The sequence below is a fragment of the Chrysemys picta genome, chromosome 14, assembly GCF_011386835.1.
Source record: "Chrysemys picta bellii isolate R12L10 chromosome 14, ASM1138683v2, whole genome shotgun sequence".
Classification (NCBI taxonomy): Eukaryota; Metazoa; Chordata; order Testudines; family Emydidae; genus Chrysemys; species Chrysemys picta.
The window spans coordinates 4,044,351-4,065,961 of record NC_088804.1 but is presented as its reverse complement, the minus strand read 5'-3'; the positions used below and the strand labels follow the sequence as shown (position 1 = coordinate 4,065,961).

Genomic DNA, 21,611 nt, shown 5'->3' with positions numbered 1-21,611 from the left:
GCCAGTTTTTAATCTCTGTAATGTGTGCCATGTTAACTTTATATCATTTTAGTTTTTTAATTAAAATGTCATGCAGTACCATGTCAAACATCTTACAGAACTCTAAGTATATTATGTCAACGCTATTACCTATATCAACCAAACTTTTAATCTAATTAAAAAATATCAAATTATCCATCCACCCATGTGATCTGAATTAATTACGGAACCTTCCTTTAATTCTTTATTAATAGTCCTGTATCAGCTGCTCCATTATCTTGCCCGGGATCAGCATCAGGCTGACAGGCCTATAATTACCCAGGTCATCCCATTTACCTTTTTGAAATACTCCCAGAACAGTAACTTTCTTCCAGTCTACCTCGGTGCTCCAAGCCCTATTGAAAATCAGCATTAATGGTCCACTGGGCTCCTTAGCCAGCTCTTTTAGAACTCTTGGGTGCAAGTGATCTGGACCTACTGGGCTGATCTACACTGGGGGTGTGTGGGGGATCGATCCAAGATACGCAACTTCAGCTATGCAAATAGCGTAGCTGAAGTCGAAGTATCTTGGATCGAATTACCTGGGGTCCACACAGCGCGGGATCGACGGCCGCGGCTCCCCCGTCAACTGCGCTACCGCTGCTCGCTCTGGTGGAGTTCAGGAGTCGACGGTGAGCGCATTCGGGGATAGATATATCGCGTCTAGTTAAGATGCGATATATTGATCCCAGATAAATCGATTGCTACCCGCCGATACGGAGGGTAGTGAAGACATACCCACTGATTCAAAAATGTCTAACTTTAGCAGCTTCTGTTTAACATCCTCCAGAGATACTGGTGGATGGAAAGAGTATTAGCACCATATGTTTCCTGAAATACCGAACAGAAACATTTATTGAATGCTTCTGCCTCTTCTGCATTATTGATAATTGTACCACTTCTATCTAATAATAGTCCAATACTGTGTTCAGTATTCTTTTGGTTCTTAATATATTTAAAAAAACTCCTTATTGTCCTTAACTCTGTTGGTCATAGATTTTGCCTTTGTCCCTTTGCGTCCCTTATCAATTTACTACAATTCCTGACTTCTGATTTGTATTAATTATTATCAGCTTCCCCTTTCTTCCATTTGTTTATCTATTTTTAAGCTGCCCTCCCTTCCCCTCTAAACCAGGTCAGTATGGACATCATCTTCAGTTGTGACTTTTGGGGCATCTTCTTTTTGTTCTAACTGGAACAAGTGTTTTTTCCTTGTTTTCTTGCAGTACTTCTAAACTTAAAAAAAAAAAAAAGGGCTCCAGCAGTGTGGTGTCTGCCCAGGGGCCGAGGCACATCTGTCTGTCTGGGCACAGCTCCTGCCATGTTCACTGGGCGCGGGAGGGGCTCTTGCCTGGTTCAGCTAGCTGCGAGTGTGGCGAGGCCACACCCCAACCTAGAACTGCGTTGTCTCTCTCTGCAGGAAACCAGCAGCAGGAGGGGGAGAGTGCTCAGCAGGGCGAGAACGGCACAGCAGTGCCACTTACCCAGGGCACTGTGTGGAGGGGGTGGGCAGGATGGCGGCTTGACCTGGGCACTGTGTGGCTGTCCCTGAACGCACTTGTCCAGTCTGTGTGTGGCAGGATCTAAGGGTGCCCCCCACCCCCAGCTGTGCCCAGGTCCTGGCCAGCACATGGAATGTGTCAAAGGACTGTCAGGGCCCATCTCAGCACCAGATCTGCAGCGGGTTCGTTTCGGGCATGTGGAGGGCGAATGGAGTAACTGGATCCCCGGCAGCGCAGTGAACTGTGCAGTGCAGGCCAGTCCCTAGGCTGCTGTGCATGCACAGCCGAGTTAAGCATGCGCAGGCTGACCCATGCATGGGCACTCGCTCCTCTGCCCGCTGCAGCTGATGTGGCTCAGGGCATCCGGAGCAGCTGCTCCCCCAGCCCAGCCACGTGTCATCCTTGTGGCCGGTCTCTTGGCAAATGCCAAGGCAAGGAAATCCTAGAATCTTAGAATATCAGGGTTGGAAGGGACCTCAGGAGGTCATCTAGTCCCACCCCCTGCTCAAAGCAGGACCAATCCCCAACTAAGTCATCCCAGCCAGGCCTTTGTCAAGCCTGACCTTAAAAACCTCTAAGGATGGGGATTCTGCCAGCTCCCCAGGTAACCCATTCCAGTGCTTCACCACCCTCCTAGTGAAATAGTGTTTCCTAATATCCAACCTAAACCTCCCCCACTGCAACTTGAGACCATTACTCCTTGTTCTGTCATCTGCCACCACTGAGAACAGTCTAGATCCATCCTCTTTGGATCCCCCTTCAGGTAGTTGAAAGCAGCTATCAAATCCCCCCTCATTCTTCTCTTCTGCAGACTAAACAATCCCAGTTCCCTCAGCCTCTCCTCAGAAGTCATGTGCTCCAGCCCCCTAATCATTTTTGTTGCCCTCCACTGAACTCTTTCCAATTTTCCCACATACTTCTTGTAGTGTGGGGCCCAAAACTGGACACAGTACTCCAGAGGAGGCCTCATCAATGTTGAATAGAGGGGAATGATCACGTCCCTCGATCTGCTGGCAATGCCCCTACTTATACAGCTCAAAATGCCGTTGCCCTTCTTGGCAATAAGGGCACACTGTTGACTCATATCCAGCTTCTCGTCCACTGTGACCCCCTAAGTCCTTTTCTGTAGAACTGCTGCCTAGCCACTCGGTCCCTAGTCTGTAGTAGTGCATGGGATTCTTCCGTCCTAGGTGCAGGACTCTGCACTTGTCCTTGTTGAACCTCATCAGAGGTGGGTGGGAGGGAGGTGCCCGGCTTCCCTGTGGCTCTGCCCATGCTGCCGTGAGCAGTGACCTCTCGCTGGCTAATTCAAGCCCCTGGAAGGGGCTATAGCAATGGAGAAGGCCTGGCTGATAAAGCACGATGGTTAAATGGCTCTCTTGGCTCCTGTCTGTATTTGCAACACAAGTACCTTTTTAGGCTCCAAGGGGAAGGTGGCTTGTTCCTATGCGCAGAGCTTGTAGCGATGGTGTTGCTGTGAGAAGTCTTGGACAGCCTCAGCATTGGGCAATTGGGGGAATCGCTTCTGAGTCTTACTATGCACAGCTTGGGCGCAGACCCAGCAGTGTGGTGTGTGCAGCGGGGTGGGAGGAGGCCGTTTGATGGGCTGAGGTTGTTTGGGGCATGGTAGGGGGAAGGGTTACTTCTGGCTCCCAAACGCTTTCCCCTTTAGGAAGTTGGCTTCCTGGCAGAACTCCCTTCTAGCCGTGTTCTGTCTAAACCATGCTCAGGGCCTACTCCTTTCTCCTTAGCTCCTTATGCAGGGCCCATGACTGTGGTGTCAGAGCATCTGTGGCTTCTAGAGCAAAGTGGGAGCTGGTTGAAATGGAGGACTGGAGAGATGAGTCTATTCCCAGCTCTTCTACGGCAAGTCACCTCCCCTCTCGCTCCATTTCCACGGTTAGTTCTTTGGGGCAGAGACGTTCTCTTCCTAAGGTGGCTAGCCCTGATCTCAGCTATGCCTTCGGGGCACCGGTTTTAATGTTGATAGTAAAGCCTGCATGGACACCAAAGTTCATAGTGCCCCCCGGAGATCATTGAGAGCAGCAGCCCCTGGGAAACCCCTGGTGCAGAAGGGGCTGAAGATGGCAGTCCCTAGGAAGTACCTCTGACCTGAATGGCTGTGCAGGCAGATAATCGCTTCCCTGCTCAAGGTATAGAGGCTTCAAGGCACAAGTGACTCTGCTGGCAGTAGACTGACTCTCCCCGTAGGGGTTGACAGATTTCGCCTCTGTTTTTCGTTGTCTTTGCTCTTGAGCACTCTTTGACCTCTGTCTCCATGAGTTCCTAATAATCTTCAAAGCTGGAAGGAGCCGCTGCTCTTCCCCCACGTTCCCCTAATAAACTGGTCTGATTTTCCATTGTGAGAGAGGATGTCTCCATTTCGGGGAGCAAAAGTAGAAGGGATGTTCATACCAGATGCTGCTCCCCCTAGCCCCACGTGCTTTGAAATATGGCAGAGATTCTTTAAAGCTCTTCCAATAGGGATACTGATCCTCCCAAGTGGCTTACAGCTCCACCGGGCAGAGACCACAGTGGGTCTTGAAGACCGCAACTAAAACTCTGGGTCTGAGGGCATGTGCAAGCAGTCTGGGATGTGGTCTGGGAGCGAGTGGTCCTGAGTGCATTAGCTGCCGTCACAAGCCGCTCACTGATCACGGGGGCTGCGGAGCTTATGCTGCGGAGGCTGGAACTAGTGTCTGAGTGGTAACGATTCCAGAATACCTTGTGTGTGTCTCCTGAAACGTGCAGTGATGCCTACACGCGCAAACTAGCAGCAGAAGGTTTCATCTGCCAATGGGCAGAGCATGGCGTGATGCAGTAATGCACCTAGCTAGCTGCCTAGGATCAGAACCTCGTCTCAAGTGGACTTTGTTTTTGTTGCTATGCCTGATGTCCTGCATCCTCTGGGTCTGAACTACACTCGGTGATGACAGAAGCACCGGCTGCTCATTGCTGTAGCTCCCTTCGTTCCCAGCAGCATTTGTGGACAAGAACGTGGTGGCGGCCGTAATGGAACTGGACTAATGAACGAAGACTGTCCTGTTAATTTAAGGTTTCAGAGGGGTAGCCGTGTTAGTCTGTGTTAGGAAAAAAAAAAAAAGGAGTACTTGTGGCACCTTAGAGACTAACACATTTATTTGGGCAGAAGCTTTCTTGGGCTAAAGCCCACTTTATGAGGTGCATGCATCTGATGAAGTGGGCTGTAGCCCACAAAAGCTTATGCCCAAATAAATGTGTTAGTCTCTAAGGTGCCACAAGTACTCCTCGTTCTATTAATTTAAAAATGCCAAACCAAAGGTGTCAAGTATCAGAGGGGTAGCCGTGTTAGTCTGGATCTGTAAAAGCAGCAAAGAGTTCTGTGGCACCTTAGAGACTAACAGACGTATTGGAGCAGGAGCTTTCGTGGGTGAATACCCACTTCGACATGCATCCGACGAAGTGGGTATTCACCCACGAAAGCTCCTGCTCCAATACGTCTGTAAGTCTCTAAGGTGCCACAGAACTCTTTGCTGCTTTTACCGAGGAAGTGTGACTGAACTTCTTAGAGTCCTGGTTTCTGGATCATCGACTGTATGGCACTGTTCAAGTGGAGCTCCCCATAAACCTGAAGCTTGGTGGGCGATATCTGGGTTAGCATGGGGGGAGGGGACAGGAAGGAGCATGTATGGTTTTGGGAAGGGCAGCTGTGTCCGAATATCCCCAAAGAGCCATCTGCTTCTGGGCTCCTTGAATCCATCTGGGAGGGGAGAAATCTGCAAGACTTGATGGAGCTCCTTGATGCTGCCCAAAACATCCTGTCGTGGAACATGAGTTACAAGGAGCATCCCCGTGAAATAGTAACTGCTTAAAGTGAGTTGCTGCCAAAGGCAAGTCAAACTCTCCTTAAATCTGATCCAGCAAATGCTGCTTGTTCTACATGGGTGGACTGTCCAGCTGCCTAGCGCCTTGTGTCTATATAAGATTCCTAGATGCTTGGCTTTGTCTGAGCATCTCTGCTTAAGGGATGAGGTTTTTTGTTAGCAATCTGAGTCTGGACGCAGTCCCATTTCATAGGGATGGACAGACCCGTAAGTCACTCTTGTTCCTCTTCCTCGCCAGGGCAGAGTTGTTCCCTATGCACAAAATCTGCCAGCGTGTAGCTAACCTCCAAATAATAAAAAAGTTAGGACGTAAGGGTGCAAAATGTCTATGCATCCAATGCACATTTTCCACACCTAACACGCACCTCTTTGCACGTGTACTTGCCCACTTAAGAGGCTGATTTTCAGAATCCAGGGCTTTGGAGCGGAGCCAGGAGCTGGAGCACAGAGCAGCTCCGGAGCAATGGAGCTGCAGGTTTTTGCCCGGAGCTGGAGCAGAGCCGGAGCTCCACTCCAAAGCCCTGTCAGAATCTTAATGGCAGCATCCGTTTGCTACCACATCACTTGACATTTGGGGCTTTCCCGGACTGGCCTTCCTCCTAGCTGGAAAGGAAGCTGGAGGCACTTCTGCTCCCCATCCCCTTTCTGGCCTTTAGTGGTTTTGCACAGACTTGTGCGGTCCTTGCTCTGTCCTCGCGCTGCTGCACATAAAGAAACGTGGACTGGAACCAGCACCATCGGATTGAACTGGTTTCATTTTTGAAAAGCTCGGTTTAGAATTCCAAAGCCACTTGTCTTCCGGTGTAACTGACTGGAGCCGGAGACCAGGGAGATTAGGTTGTCGTCTCACTTGAAATGTACATGAAACAATGAATATTCAGCAGGCCGTCGGCGCTACAGTAGTGCCAAAGGAAGTGCATGGAAATGTTTCTGCGGTGCCCACATAAAAGCAGTGCTTTCAGCTATACGTAGTGGAGCGTGCGTGGTATAATGCTGCTACTTGGGTTGGCTTCAGGGCAAGCAAATCCAGACTCCTGGAAGTTCCTGTCTCCCACTGCAAGGTGGGTGGGTTACACAAGCACAATAAACAAAGGAATCCAAATATGTGCAGGCCCCTCTCTCCCCGTCCCGTGACTGCAATAATCAGAAGGCTGGAAGGAGGGATCGACAAAGCAAAATGCAATAGAAAGCAGTTTGCATTGCAAATTCGGGTGAGGATCGTAGCAAGGTACAAATGGTGGGACGGTGTAGACGTCTACCTGGAGGAATTATTTGGGGTGGGGTGGGGGGGGAAGTAGAACTAGGAGTAACAAGAGTTGATGAAGAAGGAGAACGTGTAGGGTGAACATCAGGAGTAGCTCTCCGCTGGGTTAGCCTGGCGAGCAGTCTCCCCTGGGGCCGGCTGACTGGTGGTAGCCTCATTGCTTGGGACACTTAAAACTAGATTGCTTTTTACAGGGCACTTCATGTGTGGCCAATCCTGCCACTGGATTATCCAGCCTCTCGTCCGTCTCTAATTGTGGTTTCTGCCACAGTTGCACGTCTGTTGGCTTTCTTATGCAGTCAGCAGGAAAGCTATGGCCATAACTGGGTGGAAAGTCACAGCCAGCGGAGATGAAAGCAGCCCCCACCCCCTTGCTGCTGGGGCTGAAGCCTGCGGCTTGGAGACTTCACTCCCTCACCTTCCTTGCTGAAGGCTATTCGTGGGCTGACCCTGAATGGTATCACACCTGCTGGGCAGTGGTGGATTAGCCAGTGGGCCAACGGGGCCCCTGGAAAAATGGGCACCCCCCTGCCTGGACCCTGCTCCTTGCCAGGAACACCGGGCAGGTGCGGAAACCCGGACCCCAGCTGCGGCCTGGGACTGGAGGAGCTCTAGCTCCTCAGGGCTGGGGGAGCTCTCACTCCCCACTGTGGCCCTCGGGCAGGGGGAGGTGGGGGGGGGGACAAAGCTTCTCTGGTCTTGGGGCTGCAGTCGGGGGGACAGAAAGGAGCAAACGGATTGCGGCCTGCAATGGGGGGGGGGTGGAATGTGGTGGCCCGTGGGTGGAACGGGGCGGGGTCACGGACGGGGCCGCAGACGGAAGGGGCAGAACAGGGCCAGGACTGCAGCAGAAGTGGGGGGGGGAGAGGGAGGCCCCCACTTACTCTGGCCCAGGGTCCCACGAAACCTTAATCCAACTCTGCTGCTGGGAAGCCTCTGAACCGGTGGCCCAAGTGGCAGCTCTGGGTAACCTAGAGACACAAGAACCTGCCTCTGAGGCTGCTTCCCACCCAGGCTGGCGGACGCGAGTCTGTCTCCTCAATAAGCGGCTCTGGTTTGGGCTTTTGGCGGGTCGCCCGGAATTAAAAGATTACAGCCGGAGGCAGGGTGGGGAAGAGAAGCAGCCCCGTGTCTGGGATGCACGTGCCGGTTGCTGGATAAACCTCATACCCGTTTAGACTCTCACGCCGGGAAACCCGTTGTTGCTCATGCTCGTTAGCAGGAATTGGTTTAAACCTGCAGGGTCATAATTCACACCAGCTGCTGAGTGGGGGGGAGGAATTACCCCGCAGGTTCTAGGCCTGAATGGAACGCTTTGGAGCCTGGTGTCGGACCATGGGCTCCTGGACGGGGAGGGGCCAATCCCGCCCCAGCCCGACTCCTGGTGTCGGGGTGGAAGTGGGCACAGCAGTCCAGGCAGGGGCTGCTGGGGTGTTTGCTCCTCACTCCAGGAGAATCCGGCCCCTGGGAGCCTGCAGGTGGGTTGGCTGCTGAGCTCAAGGGGGGTGGCTAGTCTGGTGGAGCAGCAGGGTCCCACTCTGCTGAGGTCTAGGTCTCTAGCTCTGTGCCTAGGCAAGTGGCTGCCCACTCTTGGGGTAGCACCGATGTGGGTTGAACAATCGCTGGGTGCTGCACCATTGTCCCAGCCTGGAGGAGTGGGTGTCTTGGGCTTCAAGGGCCTCTTTCCCCAGATTTGGGGTCTGCCTGGGCCCCTCTGTGGGGATCTGGGTGGGCACACCAGCCACGTTCTGCCAGTCGCTGCCTTCCGAGTGGCTTTACCATTGGTTCCTGTGAGACTTCTCCTTCCCTCATTACCCTGGCCAGTCTCGTCAGAGTCGGACGCTGCTGTCTTTAGGCAGACCTGGCCAGTCCAAATTCTCTTTGCATTGTGATTCAAAATCCCCTCTCTTGCCTCCACAAACCACAGCCACGTGATTCCATGGCAGATGCACAGACCTCGTGAGACTGGCTACTGCTTGGATGTTTCTCAGGGGCCCAGGGAAACCTTGCATGTGCTCTGCTGGATTCTTGCTCTCGGATAACTAGCTGCAGTTCTTTGCCTGGCGCCTGAGTGGATGTGCAGTGGCAGGTGATCACACAGGTAGGATGGGGATGGTGATAGGGGAGGCTGTAACATTTGCTGGAGTCCATTGGAGGCATAACTTTCACTCTTCAGGCCTGGTCTACACTACGAGTTTAGGTCCAATTTAGCAGCATTAAATCAAATTAAACCCTTTTTTTCGACTTAAAGGGCCCTTTAAGCCTGTTTCTTTACTCCACCTCCGACGAGGGGATTAGCGATAAAATCGGCCTTTGCGAGTCGGATTTGGGGTAGTGTGGACAGAATTCGATGTTATTGGCCTCCGGGAGCTATCCCACAGTGCTTCATTGTGACCGCTCTGGACAGCACTCTCAACTCAGATGCACTGACCAGGTAGACAGGAAAAGCCCCGCGAACTTTTGAATTTCATTTCCTGTTTGCCCAGCGTGGAGAGCACAGGTGACCACGCAGAGCTCATCAGCACAGGTAACCATGATGGAGTCCCAGGATCGCAAAAGAGCTCCAGCATGGACTGAACGGGAGGTACGGGATCTGCTCACCATATGGGGAGACGAATCAGTGCTAGCTGAACTCCATAGCAGTAAACGAAATGGCAAAATATTAGAAAAAGTCTCAAAGGCCATGAAGGACAGAGGCAATAACAGGGACGCACAGCAGTGCCGTGTGAAAATTAAGGAGCTAAGGCAAGCCTACCGCAAAGCCAGAGAGGCAAACGGAAGGTCCGGGGCAGAGCCGCAAAAATGCCGCTTCTACGCGGAGCTGCATGCCATGCTAGGGGGTGCAGCCACCACTACCCCAACCGTGTGCTTTGACTCCATCAATGGAGAATCACGCAACAGGGAAGTGGGTTCGGGGTACGAGGAAAATGATGATGAAGACAATGAAGATAGCTCACAGCAAGGAAGCGGAGAAACTGGTTTCCCCAACAGCCAGGATATGTTTATCACCCTGGACCTGGAACCAGTAACCCCCGCACTCACCCAAGGCGTGCTCCCAGACCCTGAGGGCACACAAGGGACCTCTGGTGAGTGTACCTTTGTAAATATTACACATGATTTAAAAGCAAGCGTGTTTAATGATTAATGATTAATTTGCCCTGGCTATCGCGGCCAGTACAGCTACTGGAAAAGTCTGTTAACATGTATGGGGATGGAGCGGAAATCCTCCAGGGACATCTCCAGAAAGCTCTCCTTCATGTACTCCCAAAGCCTTTGCAAAAGGTTTCTGGGGAGGGCTGCCTTATCCTGTCCGCCATGGTAGGACACTTTACCACGCCAGGCCAGTAGCACGTAGTCTGGAATCATTACATAACAAAACATGGCAGCGTATGGTCCCGGTGTTTGCTGGCATGCAGAGAACATCCATTCCTTATCTCTCTTTGTTATCCTCAGGAGAGTGATATCAATCACGGTCACCTGGTTGAAATGGGGTGATTTTATTAAGGGGACATTCAGAGGTTCCCGTTCCTGCTCGGCTGAACAGAAATGTTCCCGCTGTTAGCAACGTGGTGGGGGGGAGGGGTGAAGTGATCATCCCAGAGAATTGGGGGGGGGGGGGGGAGGGGAGGTGGGGGGGTAGTTGGGTTTGTGCTGCATGTTAACCCGGAAACCGCAGCCCCTCCTTTTACATTGCAAACCCATTTTAAATGGCCAACCCAACGGGTGTTTGATATGGGAAATGAGGGCGCTACTGTTTGAAACCATTCCCACATGTTAAGAAGGTTAAAAAAGCCAAAAGACTGTGGCTTACCATGGCTGCCTGCAAGCCGAAATCTGTTGCCTGGCACTGTGTGAGTGATCTCTCACACCAAACCGGCAGGCCCTCAATCTAAGAGGAAAAATGCGACCTTGTAACGAAAGCACATGTGCTGTGTAATGTGAACAGCAAAATTTAACATGAAAGAGTGTACCCATTGTTCTCTAAAATGTCTTTTTTTTTTTAACCACCTCTCCCTTCTCCTCTACCAGCTGCAAATGTTTCTCCTTCACAGAGGCTAGTGAAGATTAGAAGGAGAAAACGGCGGACTCAGGATGATATGTTCTCGGAGCTCCAGATGTCCTCCCACGCTGACAGAGCACAGCAGAATGCGTGGAGGCAGTCAATGTCAGAGTGCAAAAAAGCACAATATGAACGAGAGGAGAGGTGGCGGGCTGAAGAGAGCAAGTGGCGGGCTGAAGAGGATAGGTGGAGTCAGCTTGCAGACAGAAGGCAAGAGTCGATGATCCGGCTGCTGGAGCATCAAACTGATATGCTCCAGCGTATGGTTGATCTGCAGGAAAGGCAGCAGGAGCAGAGACCACTGCTACAGCCCCTGTGTAACCAACAGCCCTCCTCCCCAAGTTCCATAGCCGCCTCACCCAGATGCCCAAGAACGTGGTGGGGGGGCCTCTGGCCACCCAGTCACTCCACCCCAGATGATTGCCCAAGCATCAGAAGGCTGGCCTTCAATAAGTGTTAAAGTTTTAAACTGCAGTGTGTCCTTTTCCTTCCCTCCTCCTCCACCCCTCCCGGGCTACCTTGGCAGTTATCCCCCTAGTTGTGTGATGAATTAATAAAGAATGCATGAATGTGAAGTAACAATGACTTTGTTGCCTCTGCAAATGGTGCTCGAAGGGGGGAGGGGGAGGATGGTTAGTTTACAGGGAAGTAGAGTGAACCGGGGGGGGGGGGGCATGGAGGGTTCATCAAGGAGAAACAAACGGGGGGGGCGGAGGGTTCATCGAAGTTTCACACTGTAGCCTGGCCAGTCACAGAACTGGTTTTCAAAGCTTCTCTGATGTGCACGACGCCCTGCTGTACTCTTCTAACCGCCCCGGTGTCTGTCTGCGCGTAATCAGTGGCCAGGCGATTTGCCTCAACCTCCCACCCTGCCATAAATGTCTCCCCCTTACTTTCACAGATATTGTGGAGCGCACAGCAAGCAGCAATAACAATTGGAATATTGGCTTCGCTGAGGTCTATTCGAGTCAGTAAACTGCGCCAGCGCGCTTTTAAACGTCCAAATGCACATTTCACCACCATTCGGCACTTGCTCAGCCTGTAGTTGAACAGGTCCTGACTACTGTCCAGGCTGCCAGTGTACGGCTTCACGAGCCATGGCATTAAGGGGTAGGCTGAGTCCCCAAGGATAACGATAGGCATTTCAACATCCCCAACGGTTATTTTCTGGTCTGGGAAGAAAGTCCCTTCCTCCAGCTTTTGAAACAGATTGGAGTTCCTGAAGACGCGAGCATCATGTACCTTTCCCGGCCATCCCACATTGATGTTAGTGAAACATCCCTTGTGATCCACGAAGGCTTGCAGCAGCATTGAAAAGTACCCCTTGCGGTTTATGTACTCGGTGGCTTGGTGCTCCGGTGCCAAGATAGGGATATGGGTTCCGGCTATCGCCCCACCACAGTTTGGGAATCTATTGCAGCAAAGCCATCCACTATGACCTGCACGTTTCCCAGAGTCACTACCCTTGATATCAGCAGGTCTTTGATTGCGTTGGCTACTTGGATCACAGCAGCCCCCACAGTAGATTTGCCCACTCCAAATTCTTAAAGTCTTAAAGGTGCCACAGGACCCTCTGTTGCTTTTTACAGATTCAGACTAACACGGCTACCCCTCCTGATACTCCACTCCAAATTGATTCCCGACTGACCAGTAGCTGTCTGGCGTTGCAAGCTTCCACAGGGCTATTGCCACTTGCTTCTCAACTGTGAGGGCTGCTCTCATCCTGGTATTCTGGTGCTTCAGGGCAGGGGAAAGCAAGTCACAAAGTTCCATGAAAGTGCCCTTACGCATGCGAAAGTTTTGCAGCCACTGGGAATCGTCCCACACCTGCAACACGAGGCGGTCCCACCAGTCTGTGCTTGTTTCCCGGGCCCAGAATTGGCGTTCCACGCTATGAACCTGCCCCAGTAACACCATGATTTGCACATTGCTGGGGCCTGTACTTTGTGAGAGGTCTATGTCCATGTCAATTTCCTCATCACTCTTGTCGCCGCGCTGCAATTGCCTCCTCGCCTGGTTTTGCTTTGGCATGTTCTGGCTCTGCATATACTCCAGGACAATGCGCGTGATGTTCATAGTGCTCATAATTGCCGCGGTGATCTGAGCGGGCTCCATGATCCCAGTGCTATGGCGTCTGGGCTGAAAAAAGGCGCAAAACTATTGTCTGACGGAGGGAGGGGCGAGTGATGACATGGCTTACAGGGAATTAAAATCAACAAAGGTGGCTGTGCGTCAGGGAGAAACACAAACAACTGTCACACAGAATGGCCCCCCCCAAAGATTGAACTCAAAACCCTGGGTTTAGCAGGCTGTTGATTTCACAGAGGGAGGGGGAAGCACATGAATACAGAACAAATCTGGTCCATCTATTTTTTACATCTTAAGCTGGCAGCAGACGGTGCAGCATGACTGATAGCCATCGGCATCTCCTGGGTGCTTGGCAGAAGATGCTGTACTATGACTGCTAGCCATCATCGTCAAGACGGTTCAATAGGACTGCCGGCAGGACTGAGTCTCCAGGAGACAAAACGTGTCTGCCCAGGTGCCTCTGACTGAACTCACTGAGGAATACAACGACGATGGATACCAGTCGTAATACACCATCTACTGCTAAAAGGCTATTAGCTGCTGCTGTGTAGCAATGCAGTCCCACGTTTGCCGGCACCCAGAGGACATATGGTGACGCTGAGCTGAGCGGGCTCCATGCTTGCCATGGTATGTTGTCTGCATGGGTAACCCAGGTAAAAAGGCGCGAATCGATTGTCTGCTGTTGCTCTGACGGAGGGGGAGGGGCCTGACGACATGTACCCAGAACCCCCTGCGACACTGTTTTTGCATCATCCGGCATTGGGATCTCAATCCAGAATTCCAAAGGGCGGCGGAGACTGCGGGAACTGTGGGATAGCTACCCACAGTGCAACGCTCCGGAAGTCGATGCTAGCCTCGGTACTGTGGATGCGGTCCGCCGACTCAATGCACTTAGAGCATTTTATGTGGGGACACACAAAATCGACTATCAAACCGATTTCTATAAAACCGGCTTCTATAAATTCGACCTAATTTCGTAGTGTAGACGTACCCTCAGATATCCCTCCTCTGCTCTCCAACAGCCAACGGAGACGGGCTGAGCTGGAAGGTTTCATGTGCAGCAGCTCTCTTAGGAGCCATGGGCTCAGATGTAGATGCTCTCTGGGGCTCTCACTTTCCTCATCCACGTACCCCTGCATATGGGGTCACTGTCCCCTTCAATGGAAGCACCCACTGGAGCCGGCAGCAGGGCTGGGACGCTCGCTGGAGGACAGCCACTAAGAATGGGACTCCGGAAGCTGAACAGGTTTGCAGGAAACCTTTAATGTAACCCTTTAAAACGTCTTCCCCTAGTGATGAAACATAGCTGGTTTTGGTGGGGGGAAGGGCAGGCGGGGGGGGGGGGGGGGGGTTAAGCACCGCACATTGAATTTTCACTAGGGTGTGCGTGTATTTCTTGTGTCGCTTTCCCCACTGCTTTAAAGATGTGGCATACGCAGCATGCAAGTCCACTAACATAGGAGGCTTTGGGGCAAAATGTTTGTTTACCGATGAGGGGCTGGTCCAGCAGGAAGCACTGTGGGTGCTCAGCATGGAGAAGAGGGGTGGTGTGGCGTGGGAGCTAGGACTAAGGTGGGGGAGGAAGGTGCATATGGCATTACTAGCCCTCTAGAACCAAGAGGTCTCATGGCAGGGAGACAGGACAGCTAGGGAGACTCCCACCACTGCAGGGGCACTCGGCTCTGTGTCCTCAGCTCTGGCAGATGGTACACCAGGCCATGGAGGGTCCATGTCACAATCAGTAGAAGTTGGCACTTGTGCTCATGCCCTTGGGTTAGCCCAGGGAGTGCTGGAGAATCCTTGCTCCATCTGGCATGATGCCCTTGCATTCTTCTGGCCTTTCATTCTGTTGCCTCCACTCTTTTCTTTCCTGTTTACTTCCAACAGCAAACTGCCAATCCCACAAGCTTAGAATGGGGCCGCCTTATCACGGTCTCCATTGCCTAGAACTGTGGAGACCTCAGTAAATACATGGCTCAATGAAACACAGTGTAGATTAGAACACTAGTTTCAACAATGCCACACGCTGCCCCCGCTTGGCCGAACTCTCTGGTGCACAATGCCTCTCACGAACTCCAGTGTGAACTTTGTACATGCCATACACCGAGATAAGTAGCCTGCCGGCTAGCAGAACAAAACATCGTCCTGCAGAGCACATGGCCAACAGGCTACAGGTCTTTCCTGTCAAGATGGAGTGTTGCATGATGGGAATCTGTAGTCTCCGTGGGCTGCAGCGTCCTATCAGGAGCAGCTACAGTTTGCTCTAGTCTGTTCCATGCAGATTAGAGGCAGCCTTCATGCTCCTGGCAAGCTGCCAACGCAGCTCTGGGTTGGGCAAGGGTCCCCCACAGCCCCGCTGGCCAATGACTTCAATCCCCAGCTCTTGGGGCTGGTTCCGAGTTGGGCTATGGAAAGTGTGAGACCTGCGCAGGCCTGCTCCAAACCACTGCCAGTGGGGCCAAGGAATAATCTTTTGCATCTGAAACCACTTGTCCTACTTAATCCTCTTTGTGCTCTGCTAATCTTCTCTTCCTGGGTCCCTACCCTGCAATGCTACCACGGGACTACCAGTAAACATTTCCATTTCCTGGGAACAGTTCCTCTGCTGTAGCTTGATGGTTCTCTGCCGCTCTTACTTATGCTATAATGATTGAGGTGTGGCTCTGTATACAGGGCCGGTGCTACCATTAAGGCAAACTAGGCGGTTGCCTAGGGCGCCAAGATTTGGGGGCGCCAAAAAGCGGTGCCCCCAATTTTTTTTACAGCGTTCCTGGGCTGGGCTGCCGGCGGCACGCAGACACGTGTGGCTCAGACTCCCTCTCCCAGCGCAACAGCTGCTCCACTTCTCCCGCTTCCCAGGCTTGCGGCGCCAATCAGCTGTTTGGCGCCGCAAGCCTGGGAGGGGAGGAGAATTAGAGCGGGGACGGTGTGCTCGGGGAGGAGACAGAGCAGAGGTGAGTTGGGGTGGGGAGCTGCCGCACAGCTCCCTGGGGTGGGGGCGCCTCAGGGGTGGGGGGGAGCTGCCGTGGGGGGGGGCGCCTCAGGACGGAGAGGGGGTGGGGAGCTGCCGCAGGGCTGGGAGGGGAGGGGGCGCAGGGTGGAAGTTTCGCCTAGGGCGCGAAACTTCCTTGCACCGGCCCTGTCTGTGGAGAAACCAACAGCATGATGGGATTTTGAGAGAGAGAGAGAGGGTTTTTTTCTTCCTAAGTGGCCTAGTGATTGAGTGCCCCCTTTTATTAGAGGCCTGATTTTATTTTTAAAGTGGGTGGATGTGCAGCACTTTCTAAAAACTGGGGTTTGTTTTGGGTGCCCTGAAAAATCTCGGCCCATATTTCTCAGCCTGAACCTCGTGCGTTTTGTAGCTGCTAGTGCTGCAAACTCAGCCTGGGAGTTGAGTCATGCTGGGGGGGATGCTCTCTCCGGCTGGTTCTTATTAGCCAGTAAAGATTCTTAGTTAACCTTATATTATGCTTCCATAGCAATTGACCCAATCAAAACATCTAAAGAAGAAAAGTGTCTTGCTCCTGACATTTGTCTAAATATTTCTTCCTTGGTAGGTATTTTAATATGTTCCCTCTTAACATTCTTATTTAAGTCTTTTGGAGCTAAACATAAGGATTGATTTTTCTTTTCTACTATTACTAATGAATTCACCCACTCAGCTCTTCCACTCTTTTAATTGTATCTAAATTAACTAGCTAACCTTTCAAATTCCTTTTGCACCCTGTTTCTTAAAGTTAAGGGTACTTTTCTAGTTGCATGTATAACTGGTTTCTTTTGTTTCATTTAACTTAATTTTATACATTAAATCCAGTTCACCACCTATGAATAACTCTGTAAATTGATGTTCTATTTCTAACGTTTCAGAATCCTGAAGAGTCTGAATTCAAACAATTAGATTTAGCCCTAAACATGTTTCTAAACCTAAGACAGAAATACCTTGTCCCTTTTAGAAAAGAGAAGTTTTGGAGTAGCAGTGGAGCTGGAACTCGGGGTGCTGGGGGTGCAGCACCCCCAGGCTTGAAGTGGTTTCTATTGTGTACAGGGTTACAGTTTTGTTGTTGTTGTTGTTGTTCAATGGTTCTCAGCACCTCCACTATACAAATTGTCCAGCTCCCCTGTGTAGTAGTCGTCATTAGCTATGACCTGTAATTTACAAATACCCAGAACAGGAATATGTTCACCACTATAAGATTTTGTGATCTTTGGTGTGTGGCAACCAACTATCACTGAGTCCTGCTTGCTTGGGTGGCAAGAAAGACTGGAATGTACAAGGGGGCTGTCTGTGACTCCATGGTAAGACTGTTGTACTGATCCAGGCAATCACATTTGTTACTGGCTTGGTGAAATCGAATTCTAGACTGTACAATTGGTTTGGGGCGTCTGTCCTGCTGTTTGACAGCCTGCCCTGAGGTTGGTGCTCAGTCAGGAGCCAGTCCAGACAGCGTGACGGTCTTGGTCTTCTGTGGGTTGGTACCAGCCCTTGCACTAACTAGACCGTTTGAGTAGAGGCCCGTAGCACCCACGGGGTAGGAGGTAGGATTCCCTGCCCCAGAGCTTCTGCCCCATGTCCAGCATGACCCCACCAATGAGGGTTATGGGGCGAAGGTCCCGCACCGTGACAGGGTGGGAAGTTGTGTTGGGGTGTGTATGGAGGGGGGTGGGACCAGTTTCTCATTGTGGAGATCAAGGAGAAACCGCATCTGTTTGCAGGAGGGTTTGTTCCCCTCCTTGCACCCCTCTTCCCCCCCCCCCCAGCTCTGGGCATGTGCCTGGCACCCAATGAGAGGTGTGTGGCCATGAGGCCCCAGCTATGCCTGGTGTGGTACAGAGTTAACCAGGCAGGGAGGGTGCTTTGGGGACCTCCCTCTGGAAGGTTTCTCATCTGGGGTCTGAGCTACCCAGAAGTCCTGTTCTGGCTGCCCTGCCTCTAGTGGGGGAGGGGTCTGTAGCCCAGATTGCTTGGGGCGGGGGGGAGGGAGAAAAGGGTCAGCAGCTTGGCATAATGATCTCATCTAATGAGCATAGCCTGGGTCATCTGCCTGGGGTGGGAGAGGAGGAAACGGCCCCCTTCCGCCGACTGAACCGCCTGACTCTGGGAGGAACCTGTGAACCGCGGGGGCTGCAGGCAGCATTTCGCTTCTGGGCAGGAGGCCTGGGATCCGTCTGTGTTTGATTTACGCCTTTCTCTTGGCCGCCATCCAGCCGTGCACAGGGAGTGACTCTTCCACTCTTTTCTTCTCCGCTCCCAGCCTGCAGCACAGGGGTGCGGACCCAGCGTGTGCACTGAATGCTCCTGCCCCATCCCTCAGGGCCCTGACCCAAGTGCGTTCTGCATGTCCTGGGCCCCGGTGCTGTGATCCCCACACAGACCAGTCCTGCCGTCACCAACTGGCTGGGTCAGCCAGGCATGTCCTCCCCAGCAGGGCTATGGGCGGGGGCCGCTCTGTGGCTGCTCCCTGGGCTCCAGCAGTATGGTGTCTGCCCAGGGGCCGAGACACGTCTGTCTGTCTGGGCACAGCTCCTGCCATGTTCGCTGGGGGTGTGAGGGGCTCTTGCCTGGTGCAGCCGGCCGCGAGTGTGGTGATGCCGCACCCCAACCTAGAACGGCGTTGTCTCTCTCTGCAGGAAACCAGCAGCAGGAGGGGGAGAAGGCTAAGCAGGGCGAAAACGGCACAGCAGTGGCCCTTTACCCAGGGCACTGTGCGGAGGGGGTGGGTGGGATGGCCACGAGCGGTGCCAGGGTTTTTGGAGCCCTAGGTGGGGGGTCCTTCCGCACTCCCGGTCTTTGGGGCACTTCGGCGGCGGGTCCCGGAGCGAGTGAAGGACCCGCCGCAGAATTGCTGCCGAGAGTGGCAAAATGCCACCCCCCCAAATCCTGGTGCCCTAAGCAACCGCCTAGGTTGCCTAAATGGAAGCACGGGCCCTGGGGATGGCGGCTTGACCTGGGCACTGTGTGGCTGTCCCTGAACGCACCTGTCTGGTCTGTGTGGCAGGATCTAAGGGTGCCCCCCACCCCCAACCAGGGCCAGCTCCAGGCACCAGGCAACCAAGCACATGGTTGGGGCGGCACCTGGTAAGAGGCGGCCAATCTTGGGGTGGGGAGGGCAACGCGGCATGGCGCTCGGCCGGGGGGGGGGGGCGATTGCAGCAGCGCAGCGCTCGGCAGAGGGGGGGGTGTTTGGTGGTGCTCTGCGCGGGGGAGGGAGGCGGGCGGGCTTCAGCAGTGCAGCGCTGCTTGGGCGGCGGAGGTGTTCGGCGGCGCGATGCTCGGTGGGGGTTTCGGTGGCGCGGCGCTCCACGGGCGGCGGGGGGTGTTCGGCAATGTGGCGGCGCGGCGCTCGGGAGGGGTTTCAGCGGCTTGGCAGGGGGCAGGGGTGTTCAGCAGCTCGGCGCTCGGCGGGGGCTGTTCGGCAGCGCTCCGCGCAGGGGGGTTCAGCAGTGTGCCGCGGGAGGTGTTTGGCAGCGCGGCAGAGGAGCGGGGGCTGTTCGGCGGCGTGGCGCTCAGTGGAGGGTGTTCGGCGTTGCTCTGCGCGGGGGAGGTTCAGCAGTATGGCGGGGGTGGAGGGTGTTTGGCGGCGAGGGGGTTTCGGCGGCGCGGCACTCGGGGGGGGGGGGGTGTTACGGCGGGGCAGCGCTTTTTTTTTGCTGCTTGCGGCGGCAAAAAAGTTAGAGCCGGCCCTGCCCCCAACTGTGTGCCCAGGTCCTGGGCAGCACATGGGATGTGTCAAAGGACCGTCAGGGCCCAGATCTGCGGCTGGTTCGTTTGGGGCATGTGGAGGGCGAATGGAATAACTGGATCCCCGGCAGCGCAGTGAACTGTGCAGTGCAGGCCAGTCCCTAGGCTGCTGTGCATGCACAGCCGAGTTAAGCATGCGCAGGCTGACCCATGCATGGGCACTCGCTCCTCTGCCCGCTGCAGCCGATGTGGCTCAGGGCATCCGGAGCAGCTGCTCCCCCAGCCCAGCCCCGTGTCATCCTTGTCAGCCGGTCTCTTGGCAAATGCCAAGGCAAGGAAATCCTAGAATCTTAGAATCTCAGGGTTTGAAGGGACTTCAGGAGGTCATCTAGTCCCACCCCCTGCTCAAAGCAGGACCAACCCCAACTAAGTCATCCCAGCCAGGGCTTTGTCAAGCCTGACCTTAAAAACCTCTAAGGATGGGGATTCTGCCAGCTCCCTAGGTAACCCATTCCAGTGCTTCACCACCCTCCTAGTGAAATAGTGTTTCCTAATATCCAACCAAGACCTCCCCCACTGCAACTTGAGACCATTGCTCCTTGTTCTGTCATCTGCCACCACTGAGAACAGTCTAGATCCATCCTCTTTGGAATCCCCCTTCAGGTAGTTGAAAGCAGCTATCGAATCCCCCCTCATTCTTCTCTTCTGCAGACTAAATAACCCCAGTTCCCTCAGCCTCTCCTCATAAGTCATGTGCTCCAGCCCCCTAATCATTTTTATTGCCCTCCGCTGAACTCTTTCCAATTTTCCCACATCCTTCTTGTAGTGTGGGGCCCAAAACTGGACACAGTACTCCAGATGAGGCCTCACCAATGTCGAATAGAGGGGAATGATCATGTCCCTTGATCTGCTGGCAATGCCCCTACTTATACAGCTCAAAATGCCGTTAACCTTCTTGGCAACAAGAGCACACTGTTGACTCATATCCAGCTTCTCGTCCACTGTGACCCCTAGGTCCTTTTCTGCAGAACTGCTGCCTAGCCACTCGGTCCCTAGTCTGTAGCAGTGCATGGGATTCTTCCGTCCTAAGTGCAGGACTCTGCTCTTGTCCTTGTTGAACCTCATCAGAGGTGGGTGGGAGGGAGGTGCCTGGCTTCCCTGTGGCTCTGCCCATGTTGCCGTGAGCAGTGACCTCTCGCTGGCTAATTCAAGCCCCTGGAAGGGGCTATAGCAATGGAGAAGGCCTGGCTGATAAAGCACGATGGTTAAATGGCTCTCTTGGCTCCTGTCTGTGTTTGCAACACAAGTACCTTTTTAGGCTCCAAGGGGAAGGTGGCTTGTTCCTATGCGCAGAGCTTGTAGCGATGGTGTTGCTGTGAGAAGTCTTGGACAGCCTCAGCGTTGGGCAGTTGGGGGAATCGCTTCTGAGCCTTACTATGCACAGCTTGGGCGCAGACCCAGCAGTGTGGTGTGTGCAGCGGGGTGGGAGGAGGCCGTTTGATGGGCTGAGGTTGTTTGGGGCATGGTAGGGGGAAGGGTTACTTCTGGCTCCCAAACGCTTTCCCCTTTAGGAAGTTGGCTTGCTGGCAGAACTCCCTTCTAGCCATGTTCTGTCTAAACCATGCTCAGGGCCTAGTCCTTTCTCCTTAGCTCCTTATGCAGGGCCCATGACTGTGGTGTCAGAGCATCTGTGGCCTCTAGAGCAAGTGGGAGCTGGTTGAAATGGAGGACTGGAGAGATGAGTCTATTCCCAGCTCTTCTACGGCAAGTCACCTCCCCTCTCGCTCCATTTCCACGGTTAGTTCTTTGGGGCAGGGACGTTCTCTTCCTAGTGTGGCTAGTCCAATGGGCCCTGATCTCAGCTATGCCTTCGGGGCACCGGTTTTAATGTTGATGATAGTAAAGCCTGCATGGACACCAAAGTTCATAGTGCCCCCCTGGAGATCATTGAGAGCAGCAGCCCCTGGGAAACCCCCGGTGCAGAAGGGGCTGAAGATGGCAGTCCCTAGGAAGTACCTCTGACCTGAATGGCTGTGCAGGCAGATAATCGCTTCCCTGCTCAAGGTACAGAGGCTTCAAGGCACAAGTGACTCTGCTGGCAGTAGACTGACTCTCCCCGGAGGGGTTGACAGATCTT

The 21,611-nt window shown here is 53.3% G+C and overlaps 2 protein-coding genes across 3 annotated transcripts in view; both read left to right on the top strand.

Annotated features, from left to right (window-relative positions):
- The window catches only part of ST3GAL2 (ST3 beta-galactoside alpha-2,3-sialyltransferase 2), a 101,292-nt gene that overhangs the window by 30,757 nt on the left and 48,924 nt on the right, over positions 1 to 21,611 (top strand). The window lies entirely within an intron of this gene.
- On the top strand, positions 8,755 to 11,312 carry LOC135975665 (uncharacterized). Its single transcript, XM_065567499.1, has 2 exons — positions 8,755 to 9,733; positions 10,677 to 11,312. Exons 1-2 carry the CDS (start codon positions 9,181 to 9,183, stop codon positions 11,165 to 11,167), a joined length of 1,044 nt encoding a protein of 347 aa, XP_065423571.1. The 5' UTR covers positions 8,755 to 9,180; the 3' UTR covers positions 11,168 to 11,312.

Bases quoted from the DNA above. Each gene is read 5' to 3' on its own strand.
- LOC135975665 (XM_065567499.1), top strand. From the start codon at position 9,181: ATGATGGAGTCCCAGGATCGCAAAAGAGCTCCAGCATGGACTGAACGG. The intron at 9,734-10,676 runs GTGAGTGTACCT...CTCCTCTACCAG, and splicing joins GGGCACACAAGGGACCTCTG to CTGCAAATGTTTCTCCTTCA.